The 18903-nt window shown below is 42.6% G+C and overlaps 1 protein-coding gene across 5 annotated transcripts in view; it reads left to right on the plus strand.

Moving 5' to 3' along the window:
* The window catches only part of LOC126322757 (uncharacterized), a 672754-nt gene that overhangs the window by 461989 nt on the left and 191862 nt on the right, over positions 1-18903 (plus strand). Inside the window, exon 1 of one of the 5 annotated variants that reach the window (XM_049994584.1) lies at positions 7437-7505. The exons of the other annotated variants lie outside the window; for them this stretch is intronic. Within the exon in view, the coding sequence (XP_049850541.1) occupies positions 7445-7505 (61 nt within the window). The 5' untranslated portion in view covers positions 7437-7444. Of the gene's footprint in view, positions 1-7436; positions 7506-18903 lie in introns of those variants that run through there. 5 annotated transcript variants of the gene reach the window in all.

Below are 18903 nucleotides of genomic sequence, written 5' to 3' on the forward strand. Positions count from 1 at the left end.
ACATACCCAGAACTGTTTGACAGTTGCAAACAAGCTATTCATCAGATGATTTGACAGAAATCTGAAAGTACAATATGGATGTTGCAATTGTTAGCTTGTTTGCTGAAGTAAATTTCACAGTTGAACGTGAACACAACACTCGTAAATCAAATACAGCTGTTGGTCCTGGACCTACAACAGAAGAAACAAGAAATTCTAGCAGGCACAAGTGAATGACACCTGAAACTGACGGCGTTAGAGTATTTCCAAAGAGAAACTAAAAAAAAAAAAAAGCTGTACGGTAACCCCAAGTAATATTCATGTGCCCAATTCTGTTTCTGTTTCTTTGGATTTTATATCTGCAATGCTCTGCATTTTTATCCACGGATACATTATAGATATATAACAGCAATAAAATATATTTTAAGTTGCTTTAAAAATAAAAGTTACTGCAGTTATTTAGATGTTTTAAGCTGTTGCATCGTCTGTTGAAATGTTCAACATGGCACAGGTGCAATTTAGCACAAATCTGCCTCAACTGTAATATAAAATTAGACCTTTTGTTTATTTCCAGGAACAAAAATAACTGTTTACAAGATGTCTAACATACTATAGTACCAGTTACAAAAAAATACAATATCATGTCACTTACAAACTTATATTCTAAAACTCTTGAAAAGGGACCCTCTCCCCTAAAAAAATAAAGGAAATCTAGGTGCAGTCATTAGTGGGGGAGAAGCACTTTTCTTCTATTTTGATTTTATTAATGTCTTAAATTTTCTGACAATGTTGACTGGAATACTCTCTTTCAAATTCTAAAGGTAGCAGAGGTAAAATACAGGGAGCGAAAGGGTATTTACAGTTTGTACAGAAACCAGATGGCAGTTATAAGAGTCGAGGGACATGAAAGGGAAGCAGTGGTTGGGAAGGGAGTGAGACAGGGTTGCAGCCTCTCCCCGATGTTATTCAGTCTGTATATTGAGCAAGCAGTAAAGGAAACAAAAGAAAAATTCGGAGTAGATATTAAAATCCATGGAGAAGAAATAAAAACTTTAAGGTTCGCCGATGACATTGTAATTCTGTCAGAGACGGCAAAGGACTTGGAAGAGCAGTTGAACGGAATGGACAGTGTCTTGAAAGGAGGATATAAGATGAACATCAACAAAAGCAAAACGAGGATAATGGAATGTAGTCGAATTAAGTTGGTTGATGCTGAGGGAATTAGATTAGGAAATGAGACACTTAAAGTAGTAAAGGAGGTTTGCTATTTGGGAAGCAAAATAACTGATGATGGTCGGAGTAGAGAGGATATAAAATGTAGACTTGCAATGGCAAGGAAAGCGTTTCTGAAAAAGAGAGATTTGTTAACAATGAGTATAGATTTAAGTGTCAGGAAGTCATTTCTGAAAGTATTTGTATGGAGCGTAGCCATGTATGGAAGTGAAACATGGACGATAAATGGTTTGGACAAGAAGAGAATAGAAGCTTTCGAAATGTGGTGCTACTTGAAGAATGCTGAAGATTAGATGGGTAGATCACATAACTAATGAGGAAGTATTGAACAGGATTGGGGAGAAGAGAAGTTTGTGGCACAACTTGACCAGAAGAAGGGATCGGTTGGAAGGACATGTTCTGAGGCATCAAGGGATCACCAATTTAGTATTGGAGGGCAGCGTGGAGGGTAAAAATCGCAGAGGGAGACCAAGAGATGAATACACTAAGCCGATTCAGAAGGATGTAGGTTGCAGTAGGTACTGGGAGATGAAGAAGCTTGCACAGGATAGAGTAGCATGGAGAGCTGCACCAAACCAGTCTCAGGACTGAAGAGAACAACAACAACAACAACAAATTTTCTGACAGTCCTTGTAAAAACAGGTGTTCAGTTATCACGCATACGAATTGATGACAAAATTACAGTACCTTCTAAAAGAAACAAGGAATTGCTCCTACCATTACCGGAACTTGGATTTAACCCGTCATACGTGTGCTAAGAAGATACTTACAACAGTTATTTTGCTGCTACGTCATTTCTAGAACGCAGGTCTTTATTGAATTGACTCTCGATGTTTGACACAACATAATATAATCGATATTACTATTATAAATGTGAAAGTATCTCTGTCTGTTATGCTTTGATGTTTAAACAGCTGAAGCGATTTTGATAAAATTTGATAGGGATTTATTGAACGCTGAGGACGAACATAGGCTTTTTTAGAAAGTGTGTTGTACAACATATTTATTGATTTGAAGAATTTAACTGGAAATATGGAACAATAATTACTCTTTGAAAAAGCTGTTTACTCTTTGATTTTTTAGCTTTGTCATATTTGTAAAAGTGCTTTTATTGTTTGATACGTTCTACATAATATAATTCATTACAATGAATACAATGTTTATCCAATCCTCTATCTGTTTAATCTGTACTTCCCCTCTAATATCAGCGACAAATCCATCACATTTTAGTCGCTTAGCGTCAGGCGTCTGTTGCAACTACTTTGTTGCGTTGAAATTTGTGTGATCAGCTCGTGGTTATGCGGTGAGTATAGCTGTTTCCTAATCTTGGGTTCGCTGGTGCAATTGCCGCCCGGGTTTTTTTCTGCTCGCTTCTGAGCGATTGTGCGTTGTCTTCATAATCATTTTATCACCGATGTGCAAGTTATCGAAGTGGCGTCTAATAAAAAGTCTTGCACCAAGCTCCTGAACCGGAGTCTCTCTGCCAGTAAAGCGATATGCATGTTTCATTTCATTTCATTGATACGTGAGGGCAGTCATGGGCGTCAGCTAGAATACAGTGCTTGTAGAATCTTCAACGTGATTAATCCTTGTCAATTCGTATTTCCATGTTAATATTATAAATGAGAATGTAACTTTGTCTGTTACGATCACACCACTAAACCCATATCAATGAAATTTGGCTTGAGATACCTTGAATCCTAATGAAGGAGATGGGATACTTTACAAAGCGGTGTAGTACGAGATATTTATTGAACTGAATAAATATTTCGTAAATTAAGGAAAAATATTTATTCTGCAAAAAGCTAGCTATTTAGTCTTTTCCCTTTGAACACTTTTCTGAAAATGCTGTTATTGGTTTTATGTGATTCATCATAATCAATATAATGCTCATTTAACTTTCAAGTGTTTACACCATACTTCCACATTAATAACAGTATTATTAATTACAAAATTAGCTCACTCTGCTACATTTTAACGACTCTACTACTGAATCGATTCTGGTGGTATTTAGCATGGAGATAACTTGAAGCCCGAGGAAGTCCATAGGCTATTTTAGAAAGTAGTATATTTCAGAGTATTATTAAATTTTTGAATATTTATACGCGAGTGGCATACAGGCCGTTCTGGTGCGATGGCCGACGACGCTTACGAGTCTGTAGATTATTCCATGACAGTGAAAATCCAATGGTAATTGTGCGCATGGTTTATGATATTGAGTTCCTATACCACCTAGCACAGCTGGAGAGTTTTGGTGCAGATAAAATATCAAAATTGGACGGAAACGATTACAATAAGCCTCCCAAACGTAAGTCTGACTTAGCAGATAGTTCTAAAGAGAGCTGAGGCTGCAAAAGTTACTCAAATCCAACAGAGCTTAGAGCAATCTCATGTTCGGCATAACTAGAATACAGAGCGCCAGGCGTTATATATATATATATATATATATATATATATATATATATATATATATATATATATATGTGTGTGTGTGTGTGAGAGAGAGAGAGAGAGAGAGAGACAGAACTGAGAAACCGACCGTTACATTTCTTTTAATGAGATTTTCGTACAAAAATATCATCGAAATTTCCAACTTTTTCGGTGGATTTTTCAAAAATTTCCTTTCATACGAAGCTTGTCCCGACAATTACGAAAGAAAGAACAGCCAAATCGGTCGAACGGTTCTCTCAAGTTCTGATCTTTCATACATGAGGCAATTAGTATTTCTTTATATAGGTATGTTACTGCTGAATAAAAATATTACCAAGACTGCGAATTCTACAGTTTGTTTAGAGATCGAGGTCATCGGTATCCTCCAAGAGATCAAAGGGTCCTCATTTCGTGGACCACCTAGTCTGCGTGAAATGATCAGCGCGCAACTGTCGTATCTGTGATACCCGCGCCGATTCCCGGCGGCTGTCGGTTTCGCACTGCGCCTCGGGTGTCCTCACACTCGCCGCTGCCGGTCCGAAATAACCGAACCGCGGCTGACGGCTCGGAAGCCAACCTGGAAAGCGTCGACCGCGCCGTCAAGTGGGAGCTGGTAATGACAGGCCTTCCACTTCCACTAGGCTGGAGAACCACCTGCGGTAGGCGGCGGCGGAGGCGGCACTCAGCGGGGTGGGGGTGGGCCACCCCCGCAGATAGCGGCGAGCCGGCCGCTCTCACCGCTGATTGCCCGCGCTGCCTCTCAGCCCGGAAAAAGCTTTTAACTCCCGCCATCGGTCTTCTCCTCCTGCCGCCGCCGCCGCCGACACAAACAATGTTTTTTCCCTCGTTTCTTCCACCTCAAATGGGGCCGAAATATAACGGTACAGCAACGGCGGGCCGAGAGCCCGATCTTGAAACGGCTACGATACCGGAAAATTGCCGTCGACTCCAGCAGTTGTTCACTCAATGTAATTACAGCTACAGTAGTGTTGTTGTTGTGGTGTCAACCCCAAAGACTGCTTTGATGCAGCTCTCCCACTCTATCCTGTACAAACCTCCTAATCTCCGGATAACTACAGCAACCTTCATCAATTTTAGCCCGAGTACTATATTCATCTTTCGACCTCTCTCTACAGTGCGAGTACTATATTCATCTTTTAACCTCTCTGTACCGTTTTACCCCGCACACTTCTGTCTAGTACTAAATTGATGATTTCTTGATGTCTCAAAATATTTCCCTGTCAACCGATGCCTTCTTTTAGTCAAGTTGTGAAACAAATTTACTTTCTCCTCAGTGCTATTCAGTACCTCCACCTCAATTACTTGACCTATTGATCCAATCTTCAGAATTTCAGGAGCTGCTACTTGTCTGAACGTCCACATTTCACTCCCTTACAAGGCCACACTGCAGACAAATATCTACATAAGACATTTATCACCACTTAACTTTATATTCGATGTTAACAGATTTCTCCTCCTCCGAAATGCATTTCTTGGGATTTCGAGTCTCATTTTCTAATCTAATTCCCTCATTATCATCGGATTTGATTCGATTACATTCTATTACTCTTGTGTTGCTTTCGTTGACACTAATTTTATATCCTCTTTTCGAGGCATTGTCTATTCCGTTCACATGATGTTCCCAGTCCTTTGCTTTTTCCAGCAATTTCGTCGGCAAACTTGAAAGCTTTTATTTCACCTCCCTGATCTACAATTGAAACAAATACGAGGACGTAGTGAAAAGTGATGACTCCGAATTTTTTATATGAAAACTCTTATAGAGCTTTCAATAAAACAAACATTATTAATGTTTTACATCTATTTTAATCGCGTGTACATATTTATTTCTCAATTTAATCCCCCTGGTGACGTTCTGCCAACGAGAGGCCAGTTTCTTGATAACATCACGGGTGAAATGTGAAACTTTGTCGACGGAGCCACAATCTCACCTCTGCTTGCGCCTCTTCATCACTATCAAAGTGAAGGATTCTTTAAGTTTTGGCACAAATGAAAATCGGATGGGGACAAGTCGGGATCGTATGGAGGATGATCGATGACAGTGAACCCAAGGCGTCGGATTGTTGCAGATGTTGCAGCTATCGTGTGTGGTCTGGCATCGCCATGATGTGTCACTGAACTCGTCGAATTTGAAACTCGATTACAGCACCCCATTACGTTACACACCGCAACGTTACACGCTCCAATTCGGAGTCCTCTAGCTTCAAATATGTGTAGGCCTATGTGAAGATTAAGGTTTGGAATGTTAATAAAGTTTGTTTTATTTGTAAGCTTTACAAGTTTTCGCATAAAAAGTTCGGTGGCCTTATTTTTCAGCGCGCAGTCGTAATTCTATGAAAATTCAAGTAGAAACCTTTTCCTTTATCGACACTGAAAAGTATTGCTGTTTTGCTGTGGGCTATTTGAAGACATTATTTGAGCAATTAGGTGTGAACGTGTTCCAGTCCAGTGATCACATCTCGAAATATTTCTTGAAAGTAGACAACATTAGGTTCTTTAATGATTGACTTTTGAGTTGTGCAGTTTAACCCTACCTCGGGGGTCAAAGTGACGCTGGCGGCCGTTATTTAGACTGATTTGACATAGTAATTCTACAAGCTTTCCCGGCAAGGCGTTGTCATCTTGATTAATAGGGTATCTGCCGGTTATTCGCGTCTTCCCTGCACGATATTTCAACTGCGTGACTCGCAGTCTTCTTCAGGTGCTGTCTGATACTGATTCCAGTATGGAACGAATGCTGTATTTATGTCTACGTTGTAGCGTTCCCTCTGAGGTCCGCGCCGTGCCTGGCGCTCTGCCCGTGGTGTGCGCCGACCAAGAGTAACGGCTGTAGTGTTTTCTTCTAGCCGCACCTGTTCCGAACGCTGTGCGCGTACTTTGTGGTTATTATCCTCCTCCAGTTCCATGGAACTGGAGAAGTAAGGAATACTCCCTTTCCTAGATGTAATAGTTAGGAGGAAGGGTGATGGTACCTTCAGTCTCGGTGTACACCGCAAACCCACTCACAGCGACTTGTACCTGCAGGCCAGCAATTGCCACCACCCGGCACAGACGGAGATAGAACATCTACAATCCGTGAATGAGATTTTTACTCTGCAGCGGAGTGTGCGCTGATACGAAACTTCCTGGCAGATTAAAACTATGTGCCGGGCCGAGACTCGAACTCCGGTCCTTTGCCTTTCGCGGGCAAGTGCTCTACCATTTGAGCTACCCAAGCACGACTCACGCCGCGTCCTCACAGCTTTACTTCCGCCAGTACCTCGTCTCCCACTCTCCAAACTCCACAGAAGCTCTCCTGCGAATCTTCTGGAAACATCCCCCAGGCTGCGGCTAAGCCATGTCTCCGCAATATCCTTTCTTCCAGGATTGCTACTTCTGCAAGATGATTTGACATTGTAGCAAAGAATTAATCCGGGCCCGGTAGTAAACGTTTACGATTAAATCTACAGAGTAGTGCATGGGGCGACTTGTGTTGCGCACCAGATATCGCCAAGAGTATGAGAATTCAGAGTACGCCACCGAAGCTCACGGGTAAGGACGAAAGGAACGTTTCGCTGTGCGTCTTGTCCCCTCCAAACACGTGCTACCTTCGGCACACTCGCGATGCTCATAGTTTCCTTCAAAATTACTAATTCCACACTGTTTGAAAATGTACGAACAATCGAATGTAGGTCAAAACTGGTAGTTACTAGACATGCGAACAGTGGTAAGTAGGATATTTGTCTTTTTCCACCAGACTTGTGCCTAATTTTTGTTTCCGCTTGTTCCAGGTAAGCCTCCATCGATGATCAACGTCGACAGCAGGAGAGACAATTTCTTTACAACTCTGCGGACATCGACACAGAGTAAGTCTATGGAGACAATGGTGAATCAGTGTAAGGTATTTCGATAGCTTTAGACTCTATGACATAGTGATTGCAGCATTCAGGACCAACTACCTACATTTGGTCGGTTTACCTATACACTCGATAAAAACGTTGACGAACTAGTTCAAAATTATATATCCTTCACAATGAGACAAATAATACACAGTTTCGCGCAAACTTAGCTGTGCCACCACAAATAGAACAAACGCGAGAGAAAAAAATTGTAGTCCCTGGGGTACGGGTCTCTTGTCAAGGGAGAGAATTCAAGACAGGTAGAACATGTTGACTATGCTCTGCTGGACTGCTGCATCGCTTTCGTGACGAAGTCATCCCAGACGATGAAACCCTAATACTCCATGTTCATTACCAAAGAACAGCGCTGTTTTTCCTTGCACAATGATTGGCTGACTTCAGGTAACTCATGCTACATGCATTGACGGTTCAGAAGATTGGACTGCTGGGGTGGAAGAGAATTTGTGATGTAATAAACCATCGCCAATGAGATCAGTAGAAACGCAGCATTAGCTCAGGTAGTAAAGGATGCTGAAAGAAACTGATAGTCCTTCCTGAACAAAGAAAACCCTATCTGGATGGTCGGACGACGGCTAGAACATCTCTACCCCGTTACGTTAACCCCGACATATATCGTTCGATAGTAGAAATCGATTTTCATACCGCCTCCGATTACCGCTATTGAGTTTCTGTCTCACCGATTAACGCTCAGCTTCCTACGAGTTCCGAGATACCGAGATGATCATGCCTCTGAAATTATTGAAACGACCAATTCGAATGCAAAAAAATGCGTAAAAGTTTGAAAAACACAGCCCTCTGTCGCGAACATAATTAATTTGTGACTTAGGTTTTGTGTTGATTGTAGCAGAGGACACATGGCAGCCCTTAGTGGCTTGCACCTCTGTTGCATTTTATTTTAATTCTGACTGTATGACGCTGTCAGGTATGACCGCAGCTTTCGTATTTTTTGGTACGTTATGCTGTAACATTTAGTTTTAATTTTGTCCGAAGAAGGTATCCCTTGTGACACCGAAACCTAGGTCACATTAGTTCGCGACTGAGGGCTGTGTTTTTCAAAATTTTGTATTATACAACAGTCGCTGATTGACAGCCATGTTAAAAACCGCAAAAAATGTGCTGAAATGCAGTGGACCATATATTCATTGGTTTGATTTCGCAAAAGCTGCGTAATTGAGTTCCTTTTATTTAACTGACGACCGGATTCGGGTATCAGAACCCACTTTCAAATCAATACTGAGCTACTTTTCCAAAGGTCGAGGGACACTATGTAAAAAATTTCATCTCGCTAGCGGTTATCATCACGGAGCAACTGAAGTGTGCCTTACTCTTTGGCAGATCATCGCCTATGAAGAGAAACAAAAGAGAACTGATCCTCTTCTTGCACCTGTGCACCGTAGATAGTGAAGCGTTCCCACTGCTTGGAAAATATCCAAGTCATTCTCTTTTGTAAGAAGGGTGGTCCATCCGATGTACAAAATTATAGGCCTATATCCTGACAGGAGTATATTGTAGGTTTTGGAATAAGTTTGACAGTTGCGTATCACGACATCTCTGGAGACCTAAACTCTCCTCTGAAGCAATCAAAATGAATCCCTCCAACAGCGATTGAATGAAACCCACCTCAGTCCGTTCGTTCACAAGACAGTAAATATCGCCCCATCACTTGCCCCTCGGTTGATGCCAGCAAACGTAATACAGCGTGTCATTCTTAATGGAGTGCAACGTCCAGACGTAAAAGTAATTTTGGGCATACGATAAGGGCGTGTTACAAGTCAGTTGTTCTCAAAATATTTATAATTGACCTAGTGGATAATGTTGGAAGATCTGTCAAACTCTACATGGATGAAAATGCTTATATACAGAGAAGCCACAACACTAGAAAATTATAACGAAACGCCGGGAGGATTGCAGATGATTGGCCCTCGCTACAGGGAGTGGCAACTGACCCTCAAAGTAAGCAAATATACCGTACCGCGTATAAGAAGGCAGAGAGTCACATCACGTATGATTACACGATTTCAAAACAAATAAGAGAAGCAATCACCTGCATAGAATAATTAGGAGTCAGCATACGGAAATATTTAAAGTGGAACGACTACATACTCTACTGGCCATTAAAATTGCTACACCACGAAGATGACGTGCAACAGACGCGAAATTTAACCAACAGGAACAAGATGCCGTGATATGCAAACGATTAGTTTTTCAGAGCATTCACACATGGTTGGCGCCGGTGGCGACACCTACAACGTGCTGACATGAGGAAAGTTTCCAACCGATTTCTCAAACACAAACAGCAGTTGACCGGCGTTGCCTGGTGAAACGTTGTTGTGATGCCTCGTGTAAGGAGGAGAAATGCGTACCATCACGTTACCGACTTTTATCAAGATCGGATTGTAGCCTATCGCAATTGCGGTTTATCGTATCGCGACGGTGCTGCTCGAGATGGTCGAGATCCAGTTATTATTAGCAGAATATGATATCGATGGGTTCAGGAGGGTAATACGGAACACCGTACTGGATTCCAACGGCCTTGTATCACTAGCACTCGATATGACAGGCATCTTATCCGCATGGCTGTAACGGATCGTGCAGCCACGTCTCGACCGCTGAGTCAACAGATGGGGACGTTTGGAAGACAACAACCATCTGCACGAACAGTTCGACAACGTATGTGCAGGATGGACTATGAGTTCGGAGACCATGGCTGCGGCTACCCTTGACGCTACGACGAACCTAGGTGCACGAATGGCAAAACGTCATTTTTTCGGATGAATCCAGGTTCAGTTTACAGCATCATGATGGTCGCATCCGTGTTTGGCGACATCGCGGTGAACACACATTGGAAGCGTGTATTCGTCATCGCCATATTGGTGTATCACCCGGCGTGATGGTATAGGGTGCCATTGGTTACACGTCTCGGTCACCTCTTGTTCGCATTGACGGCACTTTGAATAGTGGACGTTACATTTCAGATGTGTTACGACCCGTGGCTCTACCCTTCATTCGATTCCTACGAAACCCTACATTTCAGCAAGGTAATGCACGACCACATGCTGCAGGTCCTGTACGGGTCTTTCTGCATACGGAAGATGTTCGATCGCTACCCTGGCCAGCACATTCTCCAGATCTCTCACCAACTGAAATCGTCTGGTTAATGGTGGCCGAGCAACTGGCTCGTCACAGTACGCCAGTCACTACTGCTGATGAACTGTGGTATCGTGTTGAAGCTGCGTGGGCAGCTGTACCTGTACACGCCATCGAAGCTCTGTTTGACTCAATTCCCAGGCGTATCAAGGCCGTTATTACGGCCAGAGGTAGTTATTCTGAGTACTGATTTCTCAGGATCTGTGCACCCAAATTGCGTGAAAATGTAGTCACATGTCAGTTCTAGTATAATATATTTGTCCAATGAATACCCATTTATCATCTGCATTTGGTGTAGCAATATGAATAGCCAGCAGAGTAAATATAGCAAGTCTGGCAGAAGCCAGATTCACTGGATGAACACTCGCGAAGTGTAACTCACCAACAAAAGAGGTCCCTTTAAAATCCTTGTTTGACCAATGCTCGAATATTGCTCGTCAGTCTGGGTTCCGTGCCAGATCTTATTGACTGTAGAAACAGAGAAGATCATCACTGGTTCATTTAGTAAGCGTCGCCGAGACGCTCATCCAACTCCAGTGGTAGACGCTACAAGAGAGGAATTGTGCATCAATGGGGGGGGGGGGGGGGGGGGGCGGGGGGGGGGGGGTCCTCTTAAAATTCTTCCTGGGAGAGTCAAAAGTATACTGCTTCCTCACACTTACTCGTATATGACGCGGAAAGAACGTGAAAGTAAAATTAGAGAGATTCGAGCTGACAAGAAGGCTTACCAACTTACGCGGATGTCCACGACTGGCACATAACTGAGGCGGGGGTGTATGTGAAAGTTGTTGGCAAAGTACCCTCCACCACACACCACAATGTAGTTTGTTGTGCATACGTATAGATACAGATGTAGATGTACAAAAGTACGCCAACAATATACGCAAATTAAAAACTGAAGCAATATTCGCACTCGAAAGGACGGCGTTTAAAAGCCCATTCGCGCTTTTAGTGTCAAATTTTTCTGTGGCTGTATTTAACCGTGTGCGCCGATTGCCGAGGCGTTTGCTTTGAAAAACACGTATCTCATTTCTTTCCCCATTCTTGCCCATCTGAGCTTGTGCTCCAACTGTGAGGAACTCGGTGTCGATGAGGCGTTAAACACTGTTGTTCCTCGAAGAAAATAAATATCGTCTGCTGCAATTTTATCAATTATTTTATTCCACTAACAGTTTAATTGCCCCATTGGCACCATCTTCAGGTCCTTATACACGCATCTAGATGAGTCATCTAAACATCTGTGCTGTTATAGGCATCACTGATTTCAACTGGTTTCCGTAGGTTACTTCCCTGCAGTCGCGGAATCTCCGTACCTCTAACGACAACTGTATTTATTTTCTTCAAGCCTTTGACCAGCTGCAGTCCCACTCCATTTACACAAGATGGAAGTTCAGACGCTATTCTGCCTTTTCTTTATAACTGTATATTGCGCCGGATCGATTACAACAGGTAGGTAGGGTGAGTGCCCCTTATGGTGTAAAATAGGAAAGTGACACAGAACAACAACTAATTGCATAGACCAACCGTTGATTTGTTCTGTACGTGTCGTGAACCGGGAATTTCCACTTAACGTAAGTCAGCCACAATACGCAATGTGATATAATGAGATTTAGTCGAGGCTATAACGCCGCAACGGGGGCGGGACTACCAATTATCCGAGCGCATGGGCCTTGTTCCAGGGGAAGGCAGCATACCGGTTCTCAAAGGGCGAACCGTTATTAAATCGGTTCCCTGTCTCTTCTGCAAGCACCAAAATTTCATACCCCTACAAATAAAATAAAAAAACCTGAATATTGTGGATCAGTTATGAGATATTGACCGCGGCAAGAGAGGAGATGAAAAACGAGACAACATGTAGGCATCATTCCATCCGTTCTCTTCGACGCCTGACACCTTCAAATTAAACAGAATTCTCAAAGGGAGCCTCTTACACAAGTAACGCTAACTTTTTAAATTACACGCACTTAAATGAATCTGCTGTGATGTAGACGTTAAGGGTTGAATGAAGGTAGCTTTAAAAATCCCAGGAGACTTAATACTTCTCTGATCAAAATGGCTTTAACAATATCTGATTTTCAATGAAAATTTATTTCTTGGAACGTAACACACTTCTGAAAAGCAATCATTTAGAGCAATTATTAAGAAAACGCCAATGGCTATGAATATACTCTTAGGTCACAAAAGTCGTGCTACATCTCCAAATGTAGCGTCGACCTTCCTTTTGCCCCGCGAAGCTCAGTAAATCGACGTGGCGTGGACTCAACAAGTCGTTGGAAGTCGCCTGCAGAAATACTCAGCTTACTGCGCCTCTTCCTCGATGTGGCCCATAAATGTTTGATGGGCTGCCAAATCATGAACTTGAATTGCCCAGATTGTTCTTCAGACCAATCGTGAACAATTGCGAACCAGTAACATGGCACATTATCATCCATAAAAATTGCATCCTTGTTTCGGAAAAGGAGGTCGGTGGATGGCTGAAAATGGGCTACAAGTGGTCAAACATACCAATTTCCAGTCAATGATCGTTACACCTGGACCAGAGGACCAGTCCATTCCATGTAAACAAATCTCACACCGTTCTGGAGCTACCACCAGTTTGCGTAATGCCTTTTTGACAACCTGGCTGCGTGGCTTCGTGGGGTCTGCGCTACACCCGAACCCTACCATCAGTTCTTACCACATGAAATCGGAACCCATCTGACCATGCCACATTTTTCCAGTCGTCTAGGACCCAACCGATGTGGTCACGAGCCCATGAGAGGCGCTGCAGGCGATGGCGTGCTGTTATCAAAGGCACTCGCGTTAGACGTCTGCTGCCATAGCCCATTACCGTTAAATTTCGTCGCACTGTCCTAATGGCCACGTTCGTCATGGATTCCACATTGAATCCTGCGGTTAAGAGGAGGCTGTCGGCTACTGCGTTGTCCGTGGTGAGAGGTAAAGCCTGGAATTTTCTATTCTCGAAACATTCTTGTCACTGTGGATCTGTGAATAATGAATTCCTTAACGATTTCCGAAATGGGATGTCCCATGCCTGTAGCTCCAACTGCCATACCGCATTCAAAGTCTGTTAACTCCCATGGTACGGCCATAACCCGTCGAAAATTTTTTCACATGAATCGCCTGTATACAAATGACAGATCCGCCAACGCACTGCCCTTTTATATCTTTGTGCGCGATAGTATCGCCGTTTTTATGAGGGTATATCGCAAGCTCATGTCTTCTGTCTCCTCATTGTATACAGCCGTCACAAAAGCTATTGTGAAGTGGCACTAATAAATGTACCCCACACTAATCGGCTTTACTATGAATAATCCTCCCGGAATTGTTCCTTCTGACCAAAGAAAGGTGTCTGTGAACTTACTCAAACTATCAGTACTAGCTAAACCACTTTGCCGCTGCTTTGATGAGATGAAGAAGACGCAGTTTCCACTTCTACGGGTAAGGCTGCCACCATTAATTCCTCTCCTATTTCGTCTACGTTGTGCAGAAATTAACTCTCCTTATTCCCTGCACATTTCTTCTCCAGAACGTGAAATACGTAAAAAATACCAATTATGACAGAAACATGTATGTACAGGGTGATAATTATTGAACTATATGAAATAAAATCGTCTTAATTTCTGAACGGTTTGCGTTGGGATGTTCAAACTGCACGTTTGGCTTGGGGAATGGTGGGAATTAGTATGCGCTGTATGGTTTGGTTTAGCAACTAAGTCCACTTTCATTTGGCTGGGTTCTTCAATAAGCAAAGTTGGCGCATTTGGGAGGCCGACAACCCGCATTTCGCGATCGAGATGTCTCTTCACTCTCAACGGGTGACCGTGTGATGTGCAATGTCCAGTCACGAAATAATCGCTGCGACATTCCCTGATGGTAATGTGACTACCGAAAATTTTGGGAGATGATTTCATCGCCATTATCCAAAGTGAACCTGATTTCGACAAGATGTGGTTTATACAAGGTGTAGCTCGACTCCATCGAAGCAGGAGAGTGTTTAATGTCCTGGGAAAGCACTTTGGGGACCGCATTCTGCCGCTGGGGAATACAGAGGCCATTGGCATGGCTTCGATTGGCCGCCATGTTCTCCGGAACTGAACACGTGCGACTCCTTTCTGTGGGGCTGTATTAAAGACAAGGTGTACTCCAATAACCCCAATACCGTTGCTGAACTGAAGACAGCCATTCAGGAGATCATCGACAGCGTTTACAGCATCGACTTTCCGACACTTCAGCGGGTCATACAGAATTTCGCTGTTCGTCTGCGCCACATCATTGTCTGTGACAGGCATATCGAATATGGAGTAACCTAAATCCGAACATCTGTAGTGACGTCTGCGTGTTCAATAAAGTGTGTGCACACCGTAGTTTGTAACTAATTTACGGTTTTTTCATATAATTTAATAATGGTCACTCTGTAAATATACACATTTATTCACACAGACTGCATTACGGCAATGAAGGTGTATAGATCCCAGATTTACGTAACACGCGGTTGTTTGATGTAATTAATAATATGCATTTCAACTCACGCTAATAAGAAAGACATCAATCTGATAGAAGAAGTTGTCGATCAAGAGGCCCTTCATGCTTCTCCCAACCCTTTCTTTGTTGGTAGGTACACTTTGTATGGCTGAAGGCAAGTTATTCAAAACGTGTGTCCCGGAATAATGAACAAGTTCTTCTACCTATATGACTTTACATATTTATGTAGATCATTCTCCAAAAAAATGGTGCAAATGGCTCTGAACATTACGCGACTTAACTTCTGAGATCATCAGTCGCCTAGAACTTAGAACTAATTAAACCTAACTAACCTAAGGACATCACACACATCCATGCCCGAGGCAGCACTCGAACCTGCGACCGTAGCGCTCGCTTGGTTCCAGACTGTAGCGCCTAGAACCGCACGGCCACTACGGCCGGCACCATGCTTCTCTCTAGTACTGAAGCGAGTTGTTGATTTGAAAAATAGATGTATTGATTATGAAATATCTGATTAGTGAATAAATTTTGGGCAAGCACTATTCATTCCTCGAAAATGCGTCTGCAAGACGTACTTGAATTCACACCATAAATCATTCAGTTCACCCGCCTTTGGACTAAGAATGATCTTGGAGAACGGTACGAAAACATTCGAACTGATTGCAACAACATGCGTCCTCCGTAGTCGCTCCATACGCAGCAGTATTTGTTGATATGTTATCATAGACCTGACACTGAGTTCCTCAGACGATCGCCTGGTCCACAGGCGTCTGCACTTAGTTCATCTGAGATATCAATGGCACGTGGAGGTCCGCAGTTTCCTCTACTATTACGGGAAGGCAGCTGACAGCAACTCTTCTGAATTTGAGCCATCCTTTCGAAAGCGATGGAAACAACATTCTAAGAAGCCGTATATATATATATATATATATATATATATATATATATATGTGGGAGAACAAACCCAGAGGAGCAATATATCGAATTTTCCGCATACTCAAACTACATCGTTTTCTGATTAATTGAAAGATGGGACTGCAGTCGTATCGGAAACAGTGTACTCGAAGCAGCTACAGTATGAAGAAGAATCTAGTTTGCAATTGCGACTATAGTAAGGTTTTAAGCAGTTACTTGGACAGCTGGTACTTATCCCACATACGAGGTACTAACAAACAGAAAACAGTTATAGTTGTTGTTTACAGGGAATGATATTCTTGCTTAACAAATATCAGTTGATTCAAATGGCTTTAAGCACTATGGGACTTAACGTCTGAGGTCATCAGTCCCCTAGAACTACGTAAACCTAACTAACCTAAGGACATCACACACACCCATGCTCGAGGCAGGATTCGAACCAGCGACCGTAGCGGCAGCGCGGTTCCGGACTGAAGCGCCTAGAACCGCTCAGCCACAGCGGCCGGCTAAGAAATATGAAAACAGAATTATTTAACTGTAGTAGAGTATATATATGCGTGTGTTGCGTCGATGTTTATACATGAAACCACACAAAATTCAGCTACTGCAAGCTCTTCGTGGAGGTGACAAACAACAGCTTGCAGAGTTCCGTAATCTCGTTCTTGGAAAGATGGAGGATGACAGTTCTCTTCCACACTTAGTGTTTAGTGACGAGCTAACGTTCCATTTATATGGAAAGGTGAAAGCTCATAATATGAGAATATGGGGTCCGGAACAGCGGCAGGAAGATGTACAGCGTAGAGGTAATCTCCAAAATTTAACGCATTTTGTTCAGTTTCCCGGGAGAAGGTATATGGTCCGTTTTTCTTTGCCGAGAACACTGTTACAGGAAGCACATATCTCGATGTGCCTGAGAACTTTCTTTTCGTAGAGTTGGAGACTGATTCGATCGATTTCTTTTACCAGCAGGATGGAGCACCGTCACACTATCATCTGGAAGTGCGGGAATTTTTAAACCAAAGCAAAGCCGATTGATGGATCGGTCGCATTCGACCAAATGATGTAGCCTTACATTACTGGCCTCCAAGGTCACCGGACCTGACTGTATGTGATTATTTCTTGTGAGGATTTATAAAAGACTGTTTATTTGCTCCCGTTACCGACAACAATGAATGAATTGAGACATCGCATAACAGCAGCTGCAGAAGCTGTAACTCAAGACATGCTCGCTGCATTATGGGAACAATTTGAATATCGCATTGACATACGTCATGCATCTCAAGGGGGCATATTGAACACCTATGAAAAGATATGAAAAAAAGCGGTATGAGTTTCCCGTTTATCAAAAAACAAAATTCATTGTATATGGTTATTATTTTCAGAAATACAGACGTACCTACGCTGTAGTAGATAATCAAATGCTCTTTTACCATGTTTGGGCAACTTGCAATCCATTGTTTTTAACTATGGATTTCTTTGTGGCAGAACTGTCATATATCGCTTAGCTATAATAGATAAAATGGAAAGCCAAATGTTCTGTGCTGGTTGTAGGTGCATAGCTTGCATCTTCTGGAGTAATAGTCGTCACTTTCTCTTCTAGGAGGTAAGGCTGAGAGGATATGCGAGTGACCAAAGTAGTCTCAACAGTTTGAATACGGGACTGCTGAAGACCTACTGTTGCGCTGCCAGTTCGCAGAACTCCTGAGCCACAAAGTGGCTGGTTTCCGTGGTCAGGTCCATTCAGAGTTGCTGGTGTGACGAATCAGTATTTTCTGTTGGTGGTTGGAAACAATCAACACCGATAGATTGGCGTTTACAGTGTGGTAAATTCCAGAATCCCACGGTCCGGATGATATAAACCAATTATACTGGTAATCAACAAAGGCGCCATGTGGTGAATGTATGAACCAAGGTGTGACGACACAGTGTATACAGGGTACCAACCTCCGTCCAACCTCCGGCCCTGAGGCCATACGTCGAGAGAGAGAGGAACCGGCTTTCAGCCTGGTGCAGTTTTCGGTGAATAGTTCGAGTAAGTGTCGTTTTTTAGCGTTAGCACCATCTTTGCTCCGAGCAGCTCGCAATTTGCGAGACCATTTCCACAACTTGTGTCAGTTTTCAATGTTCCACTTATTTTCGATTTTGCATCTAGGTTGAACTTGCGTTTGCAAGCTGCTCAGATTCTGGAATGTCAGTCAGTTTTACAGCAATGTTCTGTTGAATTAGAAGTATCCACCATTTGTTAGCAGAACTATCAGTCCCAAGTGAGCTTTGCACAAGCAGTCATTTATCGCAGTTTCGAGTATGCCAGCACGCATTCCTCTGTGAAATATTATTTTTTAGATTTTTTAGAGGTAACTGTTCTTTCTTTGAGCTACAAGTAGGCAACCATTCTGGTCACAATTAAGAGAAAGTATTCATTTAATTGTGAAGCGATTTAAAGAAATCCAGTGTATAAAGGAACTGATTTGTTTTTCTCCTTTTCTTTAGTCCTACAGCAAATTTGGCCAGGCAAGCCACAAATAACAAATATGACCGATTTGTTCTGCATAACTAAATTGTGCATTCCCTTATAAAGCAGGAGCCCCTACACGTAATAATATATGTGTGGCAGAAAATTTAATTAATTTACATACCAAACGATTGATGAAAATTGGTCTCATTTATATTTAACAGGTTTGGAATCACAGAGGAATTTCAATTACTGTGATTAGCTATTTATTGGGTTAAAGTAATATAAATATCACGCTAGTTTGCATATCGTTTGTTTGTTGAGCACATAAGTGTGGTAGGTGGA

The sequence above is a fragment of the Schistocerca gregaria genome, chromosome 2 (assembly GCF_023897955.1).
Source record: "Schistocerca gregaria isolate iqSchGreg1 chromosome 2, iqSchGreg1.2, whole genome shotgun sequence".
Lineage (NCBI taxonomy): Eukaryota > Metazoa > Arthropoda > Insecta > Orthoptera > Acrididae > Schistocerca > Schistocerca gregaria.